Below are 20,937 nucleotides of genomic sequence, written 5' to 3' on the forward strand. Positions count from 1 at the left end.
TGACAATGTCTGAAATATGTATCTGTGTGACAGTGTCTGAAATGTGTAACTGTGCGACAGTGTCTGAAATGTGTAACCGTGTGACAGTGGATCAAATGTGTAACTGTGTGGCACTGTAAGTGAAATGTGTAACTGTGTTACAGTGTCTGAAATGTGTAACCGTGTGACACGGTGAGTGAAATGTGTCACCGTGTGAGTGAAATGTGTATCTGTGTGACAGTGTCTGAAATGTGTATCTGTGTGACAGTGTCTGAAACGTGTATCTGTGTGACAGTGTCTGAAATGTGTAACCGTGTGACACGGTGAGTGAAATGTGTCACCGTGTGAGTGAAATGTGTATCTGTGTGACAGTGTCTGAAATGTGTATCTGTGTGACAGTGTCTGAAACGTGTATCTGTGTGACAGTGTCTGAAACGTGTATCTGTGTGACAGTGTCTGAAATGTGTAACCGTGTGAGTGTGTCTGAAATGTGTAATTGTGTGACACAGTGAGCGAAATGTGTAACTGTGACAGTGAGTGAAATGTGTAACTGTGACCGTGAGTGAAATGTGTAACTGTGTGACAGTGTGTTAAATGTGTAACCATGTGATAGTGTCTGAAAAGTGTAACTGTGTGACACAGTGAGTGAAATGTGTAACTGTGTGACAGTGTCTGAAATGTGTAACCGTGTTACAGTGTCTGAAATGTGAGTGAAATTATCATCATGTGACTCAGTCTGCAAAATGTGTAACTGTGTGAAACTTCCATCGTTCTTGGCATGAAATAAAGAAGGTAAGTGAATTGTAAATACAAAGTGGGTTAACTGAAACGCAGTTTAATTGCCAATTTCTAATTACAAAACTTTACAGTGTTGGATCCATCAGCGATTACAGCAGTAGATCCATTCAAAATGTACAGAAGCAAAACAGAAGAGAGTAAAACAGTAAAATTAAGGGCGTATGGATTTAAGGGGAGGGTGACTTGCATCAATGAGCCTCAGCCCTCTGCACTCAGGTGCCCCACAGTGTGGTTAACATGCAGCATGGTCCTGATCTCTGTTATTCTGCACAGTTTTGTTAAAACTGAGCATGGTCCTGTTTCCCATTATGAGACAGTCTCCGCAGCAGGCGAAAATAGTAGCCTTTTTGTTCCAGTAATTCCTTATGTTTCCCCTCTTCCACCACCTTCCCATTGTCAATCACAATGATCTTATCGGCCTTTTCCACAGTCTTCAAGCGATGCGCAATTACCAGAATGGTTTGCCCCGTGTCCCTCGATAAGGTCTGCTGGATCTGGGGAGACAGCAGAACATGTCAGCAGCATGGACACTGACAGTGTGGCATAACCCCAGAATCTATCCACAAACAGGGGCAATTTTAACTTCACTCACCCCGTCGAGGGGGCACTGACTGGGCCAGGTGCGGCACTGCATTCCACACTCCCATTATCTGCTCACTTCACCGGGGGAGGGGGTAAAACTGGGGAATCCCCCAATCCTCAGCGATTCCACGATATTTACAGTAAGCAAAGTGCTTCAATTTAACACAATGAAAAACAGTGCTGGGCATGTAGGCACAACTTCCCCAAACCTAATCTCTACGACAGCGCATTAATCCTCCATTAGATCTACACTCTATGACACGGTGTTTTGGTCTAGTTATATCAGTAATAAATACGATCAATCAACACTCTATGACACTGTGTAATATTGCGGTTATATCAGTAATAAACACCATCAATCTACACTCAATGTCACTGTGTTATAGTCTAGTTATATCATTAATATACCCTATCAATCTACACTCTATGACACTGTGTAATAGTCCTGTTATATCAGTAATAAACCCCATCAATCTACACTCGATGTCACTGTGTTATTGTCCAGTTATATCAGTAATAAACCCCATCAATCTACAATCTATGTCACTGTGTTATATTCCTGTTATATGAGTAATAAATCTATCAATCTACACTCTATGTCACAATGTTATAGTCTAGTTATATCAGTAATATACCATATCAATCTACATTCTATGTCATTGTGTTATATTCCTGTTATATCAGTAATAAACCCTTTCAATCTACACTCTATGACACAGTGCTATAGTCCAGTTATATCAGTAATAAACCCTATCAATCTACAATCAACGTCACTGTGTTATATTCCTGTTATATCAGTAATAAACCCTATCAATCTACAATCTATGTCACTGTGTTATATTCCTGTTATATCAGTAATAAACCCTATCAATCTACACTCTATGTCACTGTGTAATATTCCTGTTATATCAGTAATAAACCCCATCAATCTACACTCTATGTCATTGTGTAATATTGCTGTTATATCAGTAATAAACCCTATCAATCTACACTCTATGTCACTGCGTTATATTCCTGCTATATGAGTAATAAATCCTATCAATCTACACTCTATGTCACAATGTTATAGTCTAGTTATATCAGTAATATACCATATCAATCTACAGTCTATGTCACTGTGTAATATTCCTGTTATATCAGCAATAAACCCTACCATTCTACACTCTATGACACAGTGGTATAGTCCGGTTATAGGAGTAATAAACACCATCAGTCTACACTCTTTGTAACTGTGTTATAGTCCAGTTATATCAGTAATAAACCCCATCAATCTACACTATATGTCATTGTGTTATTGTCCAGTTATATCAGTAATAAACCCCATCAATCTACAATCTATGTCACTGTGTTATATTCCTGTTATATCAGTAATAAACCCCATCAATCTACACTCTATGTCACTGTGTCATGTTCCTCTTATATCAGTAATAAACCCCATCAATCTACACTTTATGTCACAGTGTTATATTCCTGTTATATCAGTAATAAACCCCATCAATCTACACTCTATGTCACTGTGTTATATTCCTGTTATATCAGTAATAAATGTTTTAATCAATCTACACTCTATGTCACTATGTTAGTATCGTCTAGTTATATCAGTAATAAACCCTATCAATCTACACTCTATGTCACTGTGTTATATTCCTGTTATATCAGTAATAAACCCTATCAATCTACACTCTATGTCACTGTGTTATATTCCTGTTATATCAGTAATAAACCCTATCAATCTACACTCTATGTCACAGTGTGATATTTCTGTTATATCAGTAATAAACCCTATCAATCTACACTCAATGTCACTGTGTTATATTCCTGTTATATCAGTAATAAACCCCGTCAATCTACACTCTATGTCACTATGTTAGTATTGTCTAGTTATATCAGTAATCAACCCTATCAATCTACACTCTATGTCACTGTGTAATATTGCTGTTATATGAGTAATAAATCCTATCAATCTACACTCTATGTCACTATGTTAGTATCGTCTAGTTATATCAGTAATAAACCCTATCAATCTACACTCTATGTCACTGTGTAATATTGCTGTTATATCAGTAATAAACCCTATCAATCTACACTCTATGTCACTGTGTAATATTCCTGTTATATCAGTAATAAACCCCATCAATCTACACTCTATGTCACTGTGTAATATTGCTGTTATATCAGTAATAAACCCCGTCAATCTACATTCTATGACACTGTGTTATGTTCCAGTTATATGAGTAATAGATCCTATCAATCTACACTCTATGTCACAATGTTATAGTCTAGTTATATCAGTAATATACCCTATCATTCTACACTCTATGACACAGTGTGATAGTCCAGTTATAGGAGTAATAAACACCACCAATCTACATTCTATGTCACTGTGTTATATTCGTGTTATATCAGTAATAAACCCTATCATTCTACACTCTAAGTCACTGTGTAAAAGTGTTGGTACATCAGTAATAAACCCCATCAATCTACATTCTATGACACTGTGTTATATTCCTGTTATATCAGTAATATAGCCCATCAATCTACACTCTACGTCACTGTGTTATTGTCCAGTTATATCAGTAATAAACCCTATCAATCTACATTCTATGTCACTGTGTTATATTCCTGTTATATCAGTAATAAACCCCATCAATCTACAATCAACGTCACTGTGTTATAGTCCTGTTATATCAGTAATAAACCCCATCAATCTACACTATATGTCACTGTGTTATTGTCCAGTTATATCAGTAATAAACCCCATCAATCTACATTCTATGTCACTGTGTTATATTCTGGTTATATCAGTAATAAACACTTTCAATCTACACTCTATGTCACTAAGTTATAGTCTAGTTATATCATTAATATACCCTATCAATCTACACATTATGACACTGTGTAATAGTCCTGTTATATCAGTAATAAACCCCATCAATCTACACTCGATGTCACTGTGTTATAGTCCTATTATATCAGTAATAAACCCCATCAATGTACACTATATGTCACAGTGTAAAAATCCTGTTATATCAGTAATAAACCCTATCAATCTACACTCTATGTCACTGTGTCATGTTCCTCTTGTATCAGTAATAAACCCCATCAATCTACACTCTATGTCACTATATTAGTATCGTCTAGTTATATCAGAAATAAACCCCATCAATCTACACTCTATGTCACTGTGTAATATTGCTGTTATATCAGTAATAAACCCCGTCAATCTACATTCTATGACACTGTGTTATGTTCCAGTTATATGAGTAATAGATCCTATCAATCTACACTCTATGTCACAATGTTATAGTCTAGTTATATCAGTAATAAACCCTATCATTCTACACTCTAAGTCACTGTGTAAAAGTGTTGGTACATCAGTAATAAACCCCATCAATCTACATTCTATGACACTGTGTTATATTCCTGTTATATCAGTAATATAGCCCATCAATCTACACTCTACGTCACTGTGTTATTGTCCAGTTATATCAGTAATAAACCCTATCAATCTACATTCTATGTCACTGTGTTATATTCCTGTTATATCAGTAATAAACCCCATCAATCTACAATCAACGTCACTGTGTTATAGTCCTGTTATATCAGTAATAAACCCCATCAATCTACACTATATGTCACTGTGTTATTGTCCAGTTATATCAGTAATAAACCCCATCAATCTACATTCTATGTCACTGTGTTATATTCTGGTTATATCAGTAATAAACACTTTCAATCTACACTCTATGTCACTAAGTTATAGTCTAGTTATATCATTAATATACCCTATCAATCTACACATTATGACACTGTGTAATAGTCCTGTTATATCAGTAATAAACCCCATCAATCTACACTCGATGTCACTGTGTTATAGTCCTATTATATCAGTAATAAACCCCATCAATGTACACTATATGTCACAGTGTAAAAATCCTGTTATATCAGTAATAAACCCTATCAATCTACACTCTATGTCACTGTGTCATGTTCCTCTTGTATCAGTAATAAACCCCATCAATCTACACTCTATGTCACTATATTAGTATCGTCTAGTTATATCAGAAATAAACCCTATCAATCTACACTCTATGTCACTGTGTAATATTCCTGTTATATCCGTAATAAACCCTATCAATCTACACTCTATGTCACTGTGGTATATTCCTGTTATGTCACTAATAAACCCAATCATTCTACACTCTATGACACAGTGTTATAATCCGGTTATATCAGTAATAAACCCCATCAATCTACACTCTATGACACTGTGGTATAGTCCTGTTATATCAGTAATAAACGCTATCAATCTACACTATATGACACTGTGGTATAGTCCTGTTATATCAGTAATTAACCGCATCAATCCTCAATCTATGTCACTGTGTTATATTCCTGTTATATCAGTAATAAACCACATCAATCTACATTCTATGTAACTGTGTTATATTCCTGTTATATCCGTAATAAACCCCATCAATCTACATTCTATGTCACTGTGTTATATTCCTGTTATATCAGTAATAAACCCAATCAATCTACTATCTATGTCACTAAGTTATAGTCTAGTTATATCATTAATATACCCTATCAATCTACACTCTATGACACTGTGTAACAGTCCTGTTATATCAGTAATAAACCCCATCAATCTACACTCGATGTCACTTTGTTATTGTCCAGATATATCAGTAATAAACCCCGTCAATCTACACTATATGTCACTGTGTTATTGTCCAGTTATATCAGTAATAAACCCCGTCAATCTACACTATATGTCACTGTGTTATTGTCCAGTTATATCAGTAATAAACCCCATCAATCTACACTATATGTCACCGTGTTATTGTTTAGTTATATCAGTAATAAACCCCATCAATCTACAATCTATGTCACTGTGTTATATTCCTGTTATATCAGTAATAAACCCCATCAATCTACATTCTATGTCACTGTGTTATATTCCGGTTATATCAGTAATAAACACTTTCAATCTACACTCTATGACACAGTGCTATAGTCCGGTAATATCAGTAATAAACCCTATCAATCTACACTCTATGTCACAAAGTTATAGTCTAGTTATATCATTAATATACCCTATCAATCTACACTCTATGACACTGTGTAATAGTCCAGTTATATCAGTAATAAACCCCATCAATCTACACTCGATGTCACTGTCTAATAGTCCTGTTACATCAGTAATAATCCCATCAATCTACACTCTATGACACTGTGATATAGTCCTATTATATCAGTAATAAACCCCATCAATCTACACTATATGTCACAGTGTAAAAATCCTGTTATATCAGTAATAAACCCTATCAATCTACACTCTATGTCACTGTGTCATGTTCCTCTTATATCAGTAATAAATGTTTTAATCAATCTACACTCTATGTCACTATGTTAGTATCGTTTAGTTATATCAGTAATAAACCGTATAAATCTACACTCTATGTCACTGTATTATATTCCTGTTATATGAGTACTAAATCCTATCAATCTACACTCTATATCACAATGTTATAGTCTAGTTATATCAGTAATATACCATATCAATCTACAGTCTATGTCACTGCGTAATATTCCTGTTATATCAGCAATAAACCCTATCATTCTATACTCTATGACACAGTGTTATAGTCCGGATATAGGAGTAATAAACACCATCAATCTACACTCTATGTCACTGTGTTATATTCCTGTTATATCAGTAATAAACCCTATCATTCTACACTCTAAGTCACTGTGTAAAAGTGTTGGTACATCAGTAATAAACCCCATCAATCTACATTCTATGACACTGTGTTATATTCCTGTTATATCAGTAATATACCCTATCAATCTACACTCTACGTCACTGTGTTATTGTCCAGTTATATCAGTAATAAACCCCATCAATCTACACTCTATGTCACTGTGTTATATTCCTGTTATATCAGTAATAAACCCCATGAATCTACATTCTTTGTCACTGTGTTATATTCCTGTTCTATCAGTAATAAACCCTTTCAATCTACACTCTATGACACAGTGCTATAGTCCGGTTATATCAGTAATAAACCATATCAATCTACACTCTATGTCACTGTGTTATATTCCTGTTATATAAGTAATAAACCCCATCAATCTACAATTATGTCACTGGGTTATAGTCCTGTTATATCAGTAATAAACCCTATCAAACTACATTCTATCTCACTGTGTTATATTCCTGTTATATCAGTAATAAACCTCATCAATCTACAATCTAAGTCACTGTGTTATATTCCTGTTATATCAGTAATAAACCCTATCAATCTACATTCTATGTCACTGTGTTATATTTCTGTTATGTCAGTAATAAACCCCATCAATCTACAATCAACATCACTGTGTTATATTCCTGTTATATCAGTAATAAATCCTATCAATCTACACTCAGTCACTGTGTTATAGTCCTGTTATATCAGTAATAAACCCTATCAATCTACATTCTATGTCAATGTGTTATATTCCGGTTATATCAGTAATAAACCCCATCAATCTACAATCTATGTCAATGGGTTATAGTCGAGTTATATCAGGAATAAACCCTATCAATCTACACTCTATGTCACTGTGTTATATTCCTGTTATATCAGGAATAAACCCTATCAATCTTCACTCTATGTCACTGTATTATATTCCTGTTATATCAGTAATAAACCCTATTAATCTACATTCTATGTCACCATGTTATATTGCTGTCATATCCGTAATAAACCCCATCAATGTACAGTCTATGTCAATGTGTTATATTCCTGTTATATCAGTAATAAATCTGTGTTATATTCCTGTTATATCAGTAATAAACCCTACCAATCTCCACTCTATGTCACTGTGTTATATTCCTGTGATACCAGTAATAAACCCCATCAATCTATACTCGATGTCACTGTGTTATATTCCTGTTATATCAGTAATAAACCCCATCAATCTACAATCTATGGCACTGTGTTATATTCCTGTTATATCAGTAATAAACCTCATCAACCTACAATCTATGGCACTGTGTTATATTCCTGTTATATCAGTAATAAACCCTATCAATCTACATTCTATGTCACTGTGTTATATTCCTGTTATATCCGTAATAAACTCCATCAATGTACAGTCCATGTCACTGCGCTATATTCCTATTATATCAGTAATAAACTCTATTAATCTAAATTCTATGTCACTGTGATATATTCCTGTAATATCAGTAATAAACGTTTTAATCAATCTACACTCTATGTCACAATGTTATAGTCTAGTTATATCAGTAATATACCCTATCAATCTTAAGTCTATGTCACTGTGTAATATTCCTGTTATATCAGCAATAAACCCTATCAATCTACAATCTATGTCACTGTGTTATATTCCTGTTATATCAGTAATAAATCCTATCATTCTACACTCTATGACACAGTGTTATAGTCCGGTTATATCAGTAATAAACCCTATCAATCTACACTCTAAGTCACTGTGTTAAAGTGTTGGTACATCAGTAATAAACCCTATCAATCTACATTCTATGACACTGTGTTATATTCCTGTTATATCAGTAATATACCCTATCAATCTACACTCTACGTCACTGTGTTATTGTCCAGTTATATCAGTAATAAACCCCGTCAATCTACACTCTGTGTCACTGTGTTATATTGCTGTTATATCAGTAATAAACCCCATCAATCTACAATCTATGTCACTGTGTTATAGTCCTGGCATATCAGTAATAAACCCTATCAATCTACACTCTATGTCACTGTGTTATTGTCCAGTTATATCAGTAATAAACCCCAACAATCCACACTCTATGACACAGTGTGAAAGTCCAGTTATAGCAGTAATAAACCCCATCATTCTACACTCTATGTCACTGTGTTATAGTCCTTTTATATCAGTAATAAACCCTTTCAATCTACATTCTATGTCACTGTCTTATAGTCCTGTAATATCAGTAATAAACCCCATCAATCTACAATCTATGTCACTGTGTTATAGTCCTGTTACATCGGTAATAAACCCTACCAATCTCCACTCTATGTCACTGTGTTATATTCCTGTTATATCAGTAATAAACCCCATCAATCTACACTCTATGTCACTGCGTTATATTCCTGTTATATCAGTAATAAACACGGTTAATCTACACTCTATGTCACTGTGTTACATTCCCGTTATATCAGTAATAAACACGGTTAATCTACACTCTATGTCACTGTGTTATATTCCTGTTATATCAGTAATAAACCCCATCAATCTACAATCTATGTCAATGTTTTATAGTCGAGTTATATGAGGAATAAACCCTATCAATCTACACTCTATGTCACTGTGTTATATTCCTCTTATATCAGAAATAAACCCCATCAATGTACAATCTAAGTCACAGTGTTATAGTCCTGGTATATCAATAATAAACCCTATCAATCTACACTCTGTGTCACTGTGTTATTCTCCAGTTATATCAGTAATAAACACCATCAATCTACAATCTATGACACTGTGGTATATTCCTGTTATGTCAGTAATAAGCCCTATCATTCCACACTCTGTGACACAGTGTTATAATCCGGTTATCTCAGTGTTAATCCCCATCAATCTACAATTTCTGTCACGGTGTTATAGTGCTCTTTTATCAGGAATAAACCCCATCAACCTACACTCTATGACACTATGTTATATTCCTGTTATATCAGTAATAACCCCTATCAATCTACATTCTATGTCACTGTGTTATAGTCCTGTTATATCAGTAATAAACCCCATCAATCTACAATGTATGTCATTGTGTTATATTCCTGTTATATCAGTAATAAACTCCGTCAATCTACAATCTATGGCACTGTGTTATTGTCCAGTTATATCAGTAATAAACCCCAAAAATCCACACTCTATGACACAGTGTGAAAGTCCGGTTATAGCAGTAATAAACCCTATCAATCTACACTCTACATCACTGTGTTATTGTCCAGTTATATCAGTAATAAACCCCAACAATCCACACTCTATGACACAGTGTAAAAGTCCGGTTATAGCAGTAATAAACCCCATCATTCTACACTCTATGTCACTGTGTTATAGTCCTGTTATATCAGTAATAAACCCTTTCAATCTAGATTCTATGTCACTGTCTTATAGTCCTGTTATATAAGTAATAAACCACATCAATCTAAAATCTATGTCACTGTGTTATAGTCCTGTTATATCAGTAATAAACCACATCAATCTACAATCTATGTCACTGTGTTTTAGTTCTGTTTCATCAGTAATAAACCCCATCAATGTACAGTCTAAGTCACAGTGTTATATTCCTGTTATATCAATAATAAACCCCATCAATCTACATTCTATGTCACGGTGTTATATTCCTGTTATATCAGTAATAAACACGGTAAATCTACACTCTGTGTCACTGTGTTACATTCCTGTTATATCAGTAATAAACACGGTTAATCTACACTCTATGTCACTGTGTTATATTCCTGTTATATCAGTAATAAACCCCATCAATCTACAATCTATGTCACGGTGTGATAGTCCTGTTATATCAGTAATAAACCCCATCAATCTACAATCTCTGTCAATGTGTTATAGTCCTGTTACATCAGTAATAAACCCTGCCAATCTACACTCTATGTCACTGTGTTATATTCCTGTTATATCAGTAATAAACCCCAACAATCTATACTCTATGTCACTGCTTTATATTCTTGTTATATCAGTAATAAACACGGTTAATCCACACTCTATGTCACTGTGTTATATTCCTGTTATATCAGTAATAAACCCTATCAATCTACACTGTATGTCACTGTGTAATATTGCTGTAATATCAGTAATAAACCCCGTCAACTACACTCTATGTCACAGTGTTATATTCCTGTTATTTCAGTAATAAATCCTATCAATCTACACTCTAAGTCACAATGTTATAGTCTAGTTATATCAGTAATATACCCTATCAATCTACAGTATATGTCACTGTGTAGTATTCCTGTTATATCAGTAATAAACCCTATCATTCTACACTCTATGACACAGTGTTATACTCCGGTTATAGGAGTAATAAACACCATCAATCTACATTCTATGACACTGTGTTATATTCCTGTTATATCAGTAATAAACCCTATCATTCTACACTCTAAGTCACTGTGTTAAAGTGTTGGTATATCAGTAATAAACCCCATCAATCTACATTCTATGACACTGTGTTATATTCCTGTTATATCAGTAATAAATATTATCAATCAACACTCTATGTCACAATGTTATAGTCTAGTTATATCAGTAATATACCCTATCAATCTACAGTCTATGTCACTGTGTAATATTCCTGTTATATCAGCAATAAACCCAATCATTCTACACACTATGACACAGTGTTATAGCCCGGTTATAGGAGTAATAAACACCATCAATCTACACTCGACTTATAGTCGAGTTATATCAGGAATAAACCCTATCAATCTACACTCTATGTCACTGTGTTATATTCCTGTTATATCAGTAATAAACCCTATCATTCTACACTCTAAGTCACTGTGTTAAAGTGTTGGTATATCAGTAATAAACCCCATCAATCTACATTCTATGACACAGTGTTATAGTCCAGTTATATCAGTAATAAACCCTATCAATCTACACTCTAAGTCACTGTGTTAAAGTGTTGGTACATCAGTAATAAACCCCATCAATCTACATTCTATGACACTGTGTTATATTCCTGTTATATCAGTAATATACCCTATCAATCTACACTCTACGTCACTGCGTTATTGTCCAGTTATATCAGTAATAAACCCCATCAATCTACACTCTATGTCACTGTGTTATATTCCTGTTATATAAGTAATAAACCCCATCAATCTACAATTATGTCACTGGGTTATAGTCCTGTTAGATCAGTAATAAACCCTATCAATCTACATTCTATGTCACTGTTTTATATTCCTGTTACATCAGTAATAAACCCCATCAATCTACAATCTATGTCATTGTGTTATATTCCTGTTATATCAGTAATAAACCCTATCAAACTACATTCTATGTCAATGTGTTATATTCCCGTTATATCAGTAATAAATCCCATCAATCTACAATCTATGTCAATGGGTTATAGTCAAGTTATATCAGGAATAAACCCTTACAATCTACACTCTGTGTCACTGTGTTATATTCCTGTTATATCAGCAATAAACCCCATCAATGTACAGTCTAAGTCACAGTGTTATAGTCCTGGTATATCAATAATAAACCCTATCAATCTACACTCTATGTCACTGTGTTATTCTCCAGTTATATCAGTAATAAACCCCATCAATCTACACTCTATGTCACTGTGTTATTATACAGTTATATCAGTAATAAACCCCAACAATCTACACTCTATGACACAGTGTGATAGTCCGGTTATAGCAGTAATAAACCCCATCAATCTACAATCTATGTCACTGTGGTATATTCCTGTTATGTCAGTAATAGACCCAATCATTCTACACTCTGTGACACAGTGTTATAATCCGGTTATATCAGTAATAAACCCCATCAATCTACAATTTCTGTCACTGTGTTATAGTGCTCTTTTATCAGGAATAAACCCCATCAATCTACACTCTATGACACTGTGTTATATTCCTGTTATATCAGTAATAAACAACATCAAGCTACAATGTATGTCACTGTGTTATATTCTTGTTATATCAGTAATAAACCCCGTCAATCTACACTCTATGTCACTGTGTTATATTCCTGTTATATCAGTAATAAACCCAATCAATCTACAATCTATGTCACTGTGTTATAATCCTGGTATATCAGTAATAAACCCTATCAATCTACACTCTATGTCACTGTGTTATAGTCCTGGTATATCAGTAATAAACCCTATCAATCTACAATCTATGTCACTGTGTTATTGTCCAGTTATATCAGTAATAAACCCCAACAATCCACACTCTATGTCACTGTGTTATATTCCTGTTGTATCGGTAATAAATCCTATCATTCTACACTCTATGACACAGTGTTATAGTCCGGTTATATCAGTAATAAACCCTATCAATCTACACTCTAAGTCACTGTGTTAAATGTTGGTACATCAGTAATAAACCCCATCAATCTACATTCTATGACACTGTGTTATATTCCTGTTATATCAGTAATATACCCTATCAATCTACACTCTACGTCACTGTGTTATTGTCCAGTTATATCAGTAATAAACCCCATCAATCTACACTCTATTTCACTGTGTTATATTCCTGTTATATCAGTAATAAACCCCATCAATCTACATTCTATGTCACTGTGTTATATTCCTGTTATATCAGTAATAAACCCTATCAATCTACACTCTATGACACAGTGCTATAGTCCGGTTATATCAGTAATAAACCCTATCAATCTACACCCTATGTCACTGTGTTATAATCCTGTTATATAAGTAATAAACCCCATCAATCTACAATTATGTCACTGGGTTAAAGTCCTGTTATATCAGTAATAAACCCTATCAATCTACATTCTATGTCACTGTGTTATATTCCTGTTACATCAGTAATAAACCCCATCAATCTACAATCTATGTCATTGTGTTATATTCCTGTTATATCAGTAATAAACCCGATCAATCAACATTCTATGTCACTGTGTTATATTCCTGTTATATCAGTAATAAACCCCATCAATCTGCAATCAACGTCACTGTGTTATATTCCTGTTATATCAGTAATAAACCCTATCAATCTACACTCTGTCAATGTGTTATATTCCTGTTATATCAGTAATAAACCCCATCAATCTACAATCTATGTCAATGGGTTATAGTCGAGTTATATCAGGAATAAACCCTATCAATCTACGCTCAATGTCACTGTGTTATATTCCTGTTATATCAGTAATAAACCCTATCAATCTTCACTCTATGTCACTGTATTATATTCCTGTTATATCAGTAATAATCGCTATTAATCTACATTCTATGCCACTGTGTTATATTGCTGTTATATCCGTAATAAACCCCATCAATGTACAGTCTATGACACTGTGTTATATTCCTGTTATATCAGTAATAAAACCCATCAATCTACACTCTATGTCACTGTGTTATAATCCGGTTATATCAGTAATAAACCCCATCAATCTACACTCTATGTCACTGTGATATATTCCTGTTATATCAGTAATAAATCCTAACAATCTACACTCTATGTCACAATGTTATAATCTAGTAATATCAGTAATAAACACTATCAATCTACAGTCTATGTCACAGTGTAATATTCCTGTTATATCAGCAATAAAGCCTATCATTCTACACTCTATGACACAGTGTTATAGTCCAGTTATAGGAGTAATAGACACCATCAATCTACACTCGACTTATAGTCGAGTTATATCAGGAATAAACCCTATCAACCTACACTCTACGTCACTGTGTTATATTGCTGTTATATCCATAATAAACCCCATCAATGTAAAGTCTATGTCACTGTGTTATATTCCTGTTATATCAGTAATAAAACCCATCAATCTACACTCTATGTCACTGTGTTATTGTCCAGTTATATCAGTAAAAAACCACAACAATCCACACTCTATGACACAGTGTGGAAGTCCGGTTATAGCAGTAATAAACCCCATCAATCTACAATCTATGTCACTGTGTTATAGTCCTGTTATATCAGTAATAAACCCCATCCATCTACAATCTATGTCACTGTGTTATAGTCCTGTTATATCAGTAATAAACCCCATCAATCTACAATCTATGTCACTGTGTTATAGTCCTGTTACATCAGTAACAAACCCTACCAATCTCCACTCTATGTCACTGTGTTATATTCCTGTTATATCAGTAATAAACCCCATCAATCTACACTCTATGTCACTGCATTATAGTCCTGTTATATCAGTAATAAACCCCATCCATCTACAATCTATGTCACTGTGTTATAGTCCTGTTATATCAGTAATAAACCCCATCAATCTACAATCTATGTCACTGTGTTATAGTCCTGTTACATCAGTCACAAACCCTACCAATCTCCACTCTATGTCACTGTGTTATATTCCTGTTATATCAGTAATAAACATGGTTAATCTACACTCTATGTCACTGTGTTATATTGCTGCTATATAAGTAATAAACTCCATCAATCCACAATCTATGTCACTGTGTTATAGTCCTGTTATATCAGTAATAAACACCATCAATCTACAATCTATGTCACTGTGTTATAGTCCTGTTACATCAGTAATAAACCCTACCAATCTCCACTCAATGTCACTGTGTTATATTCCTGTTATATCAGTAATAAACCCCATCAATCTACACTCTACGACACTGTGGTATAGTCCTCTTATATCAGTAATAAACCCTATATATCTACACTCTATGACACTGTGGTATAGTCCTGTTTTATCAGTAATAAACCGCATCAATCTTAAATCTATGTCACTGTGTTATATTCCTGTTATATCAGTAATAAACACCATCAATCTACAATCTATGTCACTGTGTTATAGTCCTGTTACATCAGTAATAAACCCTACCAATCTCCACTCAATGTCACTGTGTTATATTCCTGTTATATCAGTAATAAACCCCATCAATCTACACTCTACGACACTGTGGTATAGTCCTCTTATATCAGTAATAAACCCTATATATCTACACTCTATGACACTGTGGTATAGTCCTGTTTTATCAGTAATAAACCGCATCAATCTTAAATCTATGTCACTGTGTTATATTCCTGTTATATCAGTAATAAACCCTATCAATCTACATTCTATGCCACTGTGTTATATTCCTGTTACATCAGTAATAAACCCCATCAATCTACACTCTATGTCAATGTGTTATATACCTGTTATATCAGTAATAAACCCTATTAATCTACATTCTATGTCACTGTGTTATATTCCTGTTATATCCGTAATAAGCCCCATCAATGTACAGTCTAAGTCACAGTGTTATAGTCCTGGTATATCAGTAATAAACCCTATCAATCAACACTCTAAGTCATTGTGTTATTCTCCAGTTATATCAGCAATTAACCCCGTCAATCTACACTCTATGACACAGTGTGATAGTCCGGTTATAGCAGTAATAAACCACGTCAATCTACAATCTATGACACTGTGGTATAGTCCTGTTATGTCAGTAATAAACCCTATCATTCTACACTCTATGACACAGTGTGATAGTCCGGTTATAGCAGTAATAAACCACGTCAATCTACAATCTATGACACGGTGGTATAGTCCTGTTATGTCAGTAATAAACCCTATCAATCTACACTCTATGACACTGTGGTATAGTCCTGTTATATCAGTAATAAACCTCATCAATCTATACTCTATGTCACTGTGTTATATTCCTGTTATATCAGTAATAAACCCGTTTAATCTACATTCTATGTCACTGTGTTATATTCCTGTTATATCCGTAATAAACCCCATCAATGTACAGTCTATGTCACTGTGTTATATTCCTGTTATATCAGTAATAAACCCTATCAGACTGCACTCTATGACACTGTGGAATAGTCCCGTTATATCAGTATTAAACCCCATCAATCTACAATCTATGTCACTGTGTTATATTCCTGTTATATCAGTAATAAACCCCATCAATGTACAGTCTAAGTCACAGTGTTATAGTCCTGGTATATCAATAATAAACCCTATCAATCTACAATTTCTGTCACTGTGTTATAGTGCTCTTTTATCAGGAATAAACCCCATCAATCTACTCTCTATGACACTGTGTTATATTCCTGTTAAATCAGTAATAAACCCTATGAATCTACACTCTATGACACTGTGGTATAGTCCTCTTATATCAGTAATAAACCCTATCAATCTACGCTCTATGACACTGTGGTATAGTCCTGTTTTATCAGTAATAAACCGCATCAATCTTAAATCTATGTCTCTGTGTTATAGTCCTGTTATTTCAGTAATAAACCCTATCAATCTACATTCTATGCCACTGTGTTATATTCCTGTTATATCCGTAATAAACCCCATCAATGTACAGTCTAAGTCAGAGAGTTATAGTCCTGGTATATCAGTAATAAACCCTATCAATCTACACTCTATGTCACTGTGTTATTATCCAGTTATATCAGCAATAAACCCCATCAATCTACACTCTATGACACAGTGTGATAGTCCGGTTATAGCAGTAATAAACCACGTCAATCTACAATCTATGACACTGTGGTATAGTCCTGTTATGTCAGTAATAAACCCTATCATTCTACTCTCTGTGACACAGTGTTATAATCCGGTTATATCAGTAATAAACCTCATCAATATACATTCTATGTCACTGTGTTATAGTCCTGTTATATCAGTAATAAACCCGTTTAATCTACATTCTATGTCACTGTGTTATATTCCTGTTATATCCGTAATAAACCCCATCAATGCACAGTCTATGTCACTGTGTTATATTCCTGTTATATCAGTAATAAACCCTATCAATCTACATTCTATGTCACTGTGTTATATTCCTGTTGTATCAGTAATAAACCCTATCAATCTACACTCTATGATACTGTGGTATAGTCCTGTTATATCCGTAATAAACCCTATCAATCTACACTCTATGACACTGTGGTATAGTCCTGTTATATCAGTATTAAACCCCATCAATCTACAATCTATGTCACTGTGTTATAGTCCTGTTATATCAGTAATAAACCCCATCAATCTACATTCTATGTCACTGTGTTATATTCCTGTTATATCAGTAATAAACCCAATCAATCCACTATCTATGTCACTGTGTTATATTCCTGTTATATCAGTAATAAAACCCATCAATCTACAATCTATGTCACTGTGTTATATTCCTGTTATATCAGTAATAAACCCCATCAATGTACAGTCTAAGTCACAGTGTTATATTCCTGGTATATCAATAATAAACCCTATCAATCTACACTCTATGTCACTGTGTTATTCTCCAGTTATATCAGTAATAAACCCCATCAATCTACACTCTATGACACAGTGTGATAGTCCGGTTATAGCAGTAATAAACCCCATCAATCTACAATCCATGACACTGTGTTATAGTCCTGTTATATCAGTAATAAACCCTATCATTCTACACTCTGTGACACAGTGTTATAATCCGGTTATATCAGTAATAAACCCCATCAAACTACAATTTCTGTCACTGTGTTATAGTGCTCTTTTATCAGGAATAAACCCCATCAATCTACACTCTATGACACTGTGTTATATTCCTGTTATATCAGTAATAAACCCCATCATTCTACACTCTATGTCACTGTGTCATAGTCCTGTTATATCAGTAATAACCCCTATCAATCTACATTCTATGTCACTGTGTTATATTCCTGTTATATCAGTAATAAACCCCATCAATCTACAATGTATGTCACTGTGTTAAATTCCTGTTATATTAGTAATAAACCCCGTCAATCTACACTCTATGTCTCTGTGTTATATTCCTGTTATATCAGTAATAAACCCCATCAATATACAATCTAAGTCAATGTGTTATAGTCCTGGTATATCAGTAATAAACCCTATCAATCTACACTCTATATCACTGTGTTATTGTCCAGTTATATCAGTAAAAAACCCCAACAATCCACACTCTATGACACAGTGTTAAAGTCCGGCTATAGCAGTAATAAACCCCATCATTCTACACTCTATGTCACTGTGTTATAGTCCTGTAATATCAGTAATAAACCCTATCAATCTAGATTCTATGTCACTGTCTTATAGTCCTGTTATATCAGTAATAAACCCCATCCATCTGCAATCTATGTCACTGTGTTATAGTCCTGTTATATCAGTAATAAACCCCATCAATCTACAATCTATGTCACTGTGTTATAGTCCTGTTACATCAGTAACAAACCCTACCAATCTCCACTCTATGTCACTGTGTTATATTCCTGTTATATCAGTAATAAACATGGTTAATCTACACTCTATGTCACTGTGTTATATTGCTGTTATATCAGTAATAAACCCCATCCATCTACAATCTATGTCACTGTGTTATAGTCCTGTTATATCAGTAATAAACCCCATCAATCTACAATCTATGTCACTGTGTTATAGTCCTGTTACATCAGTAATAAACCCTACCAATCTCCACTCTATGTCACTGTGTTACATTCCTGTTATATCAGTAATAAACCCCATCAATCTACACTCTATGTCACTGTGTTATATTCCTGTTATATCAGTAATAAACCCCATCAATCTACAATCTATGGCACTGTGTTATATTCCTGTTATATCAGTAATAAACCCTATCAATCTACATTCTATGTCACTGTGTTATATTCCTGTTATATCCGTAATAAACCCCATCAATGTACACTCTATGTCACATTGTTATATTCCTGTTATATCAGTAATAAACTCCATCAATGTACAGTCCATGTCACTGTGTTATATTCCTATTATATCAGTAATAAACCCTATTAATCTAAATTCTATGTCACTGTGTTATATTCCTGTTATATCCGTAATAAACCCCATCAATGTACACTCTATGTCACAGTGTTATATTCCTGTTATATCAGTAATAAACCCCATCAATGTACAGTCAGTGTCACTTTGTTATATTCCTGTTATATCAGTAATAAAACCCATCAATCTACACTCTATGACACTGTGGTATAGTCCTGTTATATCAGTAATAAACACTATCAATCTATACTCTATGACACAGTGTTATAATCCGGTTATATCAGTAATAACCCCCATCAATCTACAATTTATGTCTCTGTGTTATATTCCTGTTATATCAGTAACAAACCCCATCAATCTACATTCTATGTCACTATGTTATATTCCTGTTCTATCAGTCATAAACCCTATCAATCTATACTCTATGTCACTGTGTAGTATTCCGGTAATATCAGTAATAAACCCCATCAACCTACAGTCTATGTCACTTTGTTATAGTGTTATTATATCAGTAATAAACCCTATCAATCTACAGTCTATGTCACTGTGTTATATTCCTGTTATACTACTAATAAACCCTATCAATCTACACTCTTATGACACAGTGTTATAGTCTTGTTATATCAGTAATAAACCCCATCAATCTACATTCTATGTCACTGTGTTATATTCCTGTTATATCAGTAATAAACCCCATCAATCTAAACTCTATGGCACTGTGTTATAGTCCTGTTATATCAGTAATAAACCCCATCAATCTACACTCTATGTCACTGTGTTATATTCGTTATATCAGTAATAAACCCTATCAATCTACAATCTATGTCACTGTTATATTCCTGTTATATCAGTAATAAACCCCATCAATCTACACTCTACGTCACAGTGTTATAGTCCGGTTATATCAGTAATAAACCCTATCAATCTACACTCTATGTCACAGTGTTATAGTCCGGTTATATCAGTAATAAACCCTATCAATCTACACTCTATGTCACTGTGTTATAGTCCTGTTATATCAGTAATAAACCCCATCAATGTACAGTCCACGTCACTGTGTTATATTCCTGTTATATC

The 20,937-nt window shown here is 34.1% G+C and overlaps 1 protein-coding gene across 1 annotated transcript in view; it reads right to left on the reverse strand.

The window, feature by feature from the left end:
• Positions 1–798: 798 nt before the first annotated feature.
• The window catches only part of LOC144673076 (ABC-type oligopeptide transporter ABCB9-like), a 42,395-nt gene continuing 22,256 nt past the window's right edge, over positions 799–20,937 (reverse strand). The window contains exon 9 of the mRNA XM_078535073.1: positions 799–1,271. Within this exon, the coding sequence (XP_078391199.1) occupies positions 1,056–1,271 (216 nt within the window). The 3' untranslated portion in view covers positions 799–1,055. The remainder of the gene's footprint in view (positions 1,272–20,937) is intronic.

Source organism: Cetorhinus maximus, unplaced genomic scaffold, assembly GCF_964194155.1.
Source record: "Cetorhinus maximus unplaced genomic scaffold, sCetMax3.hap1.1 HAP1_SCAFFOLD_245, whole genome shotgun sequence".
Lineage (NCBI taxonomy): Eukaryota > Metazoa > Chordata > Chondrichthyes > Lamniformes > Cetorhinidae > Cetorhinus > Cetorhinus maximus.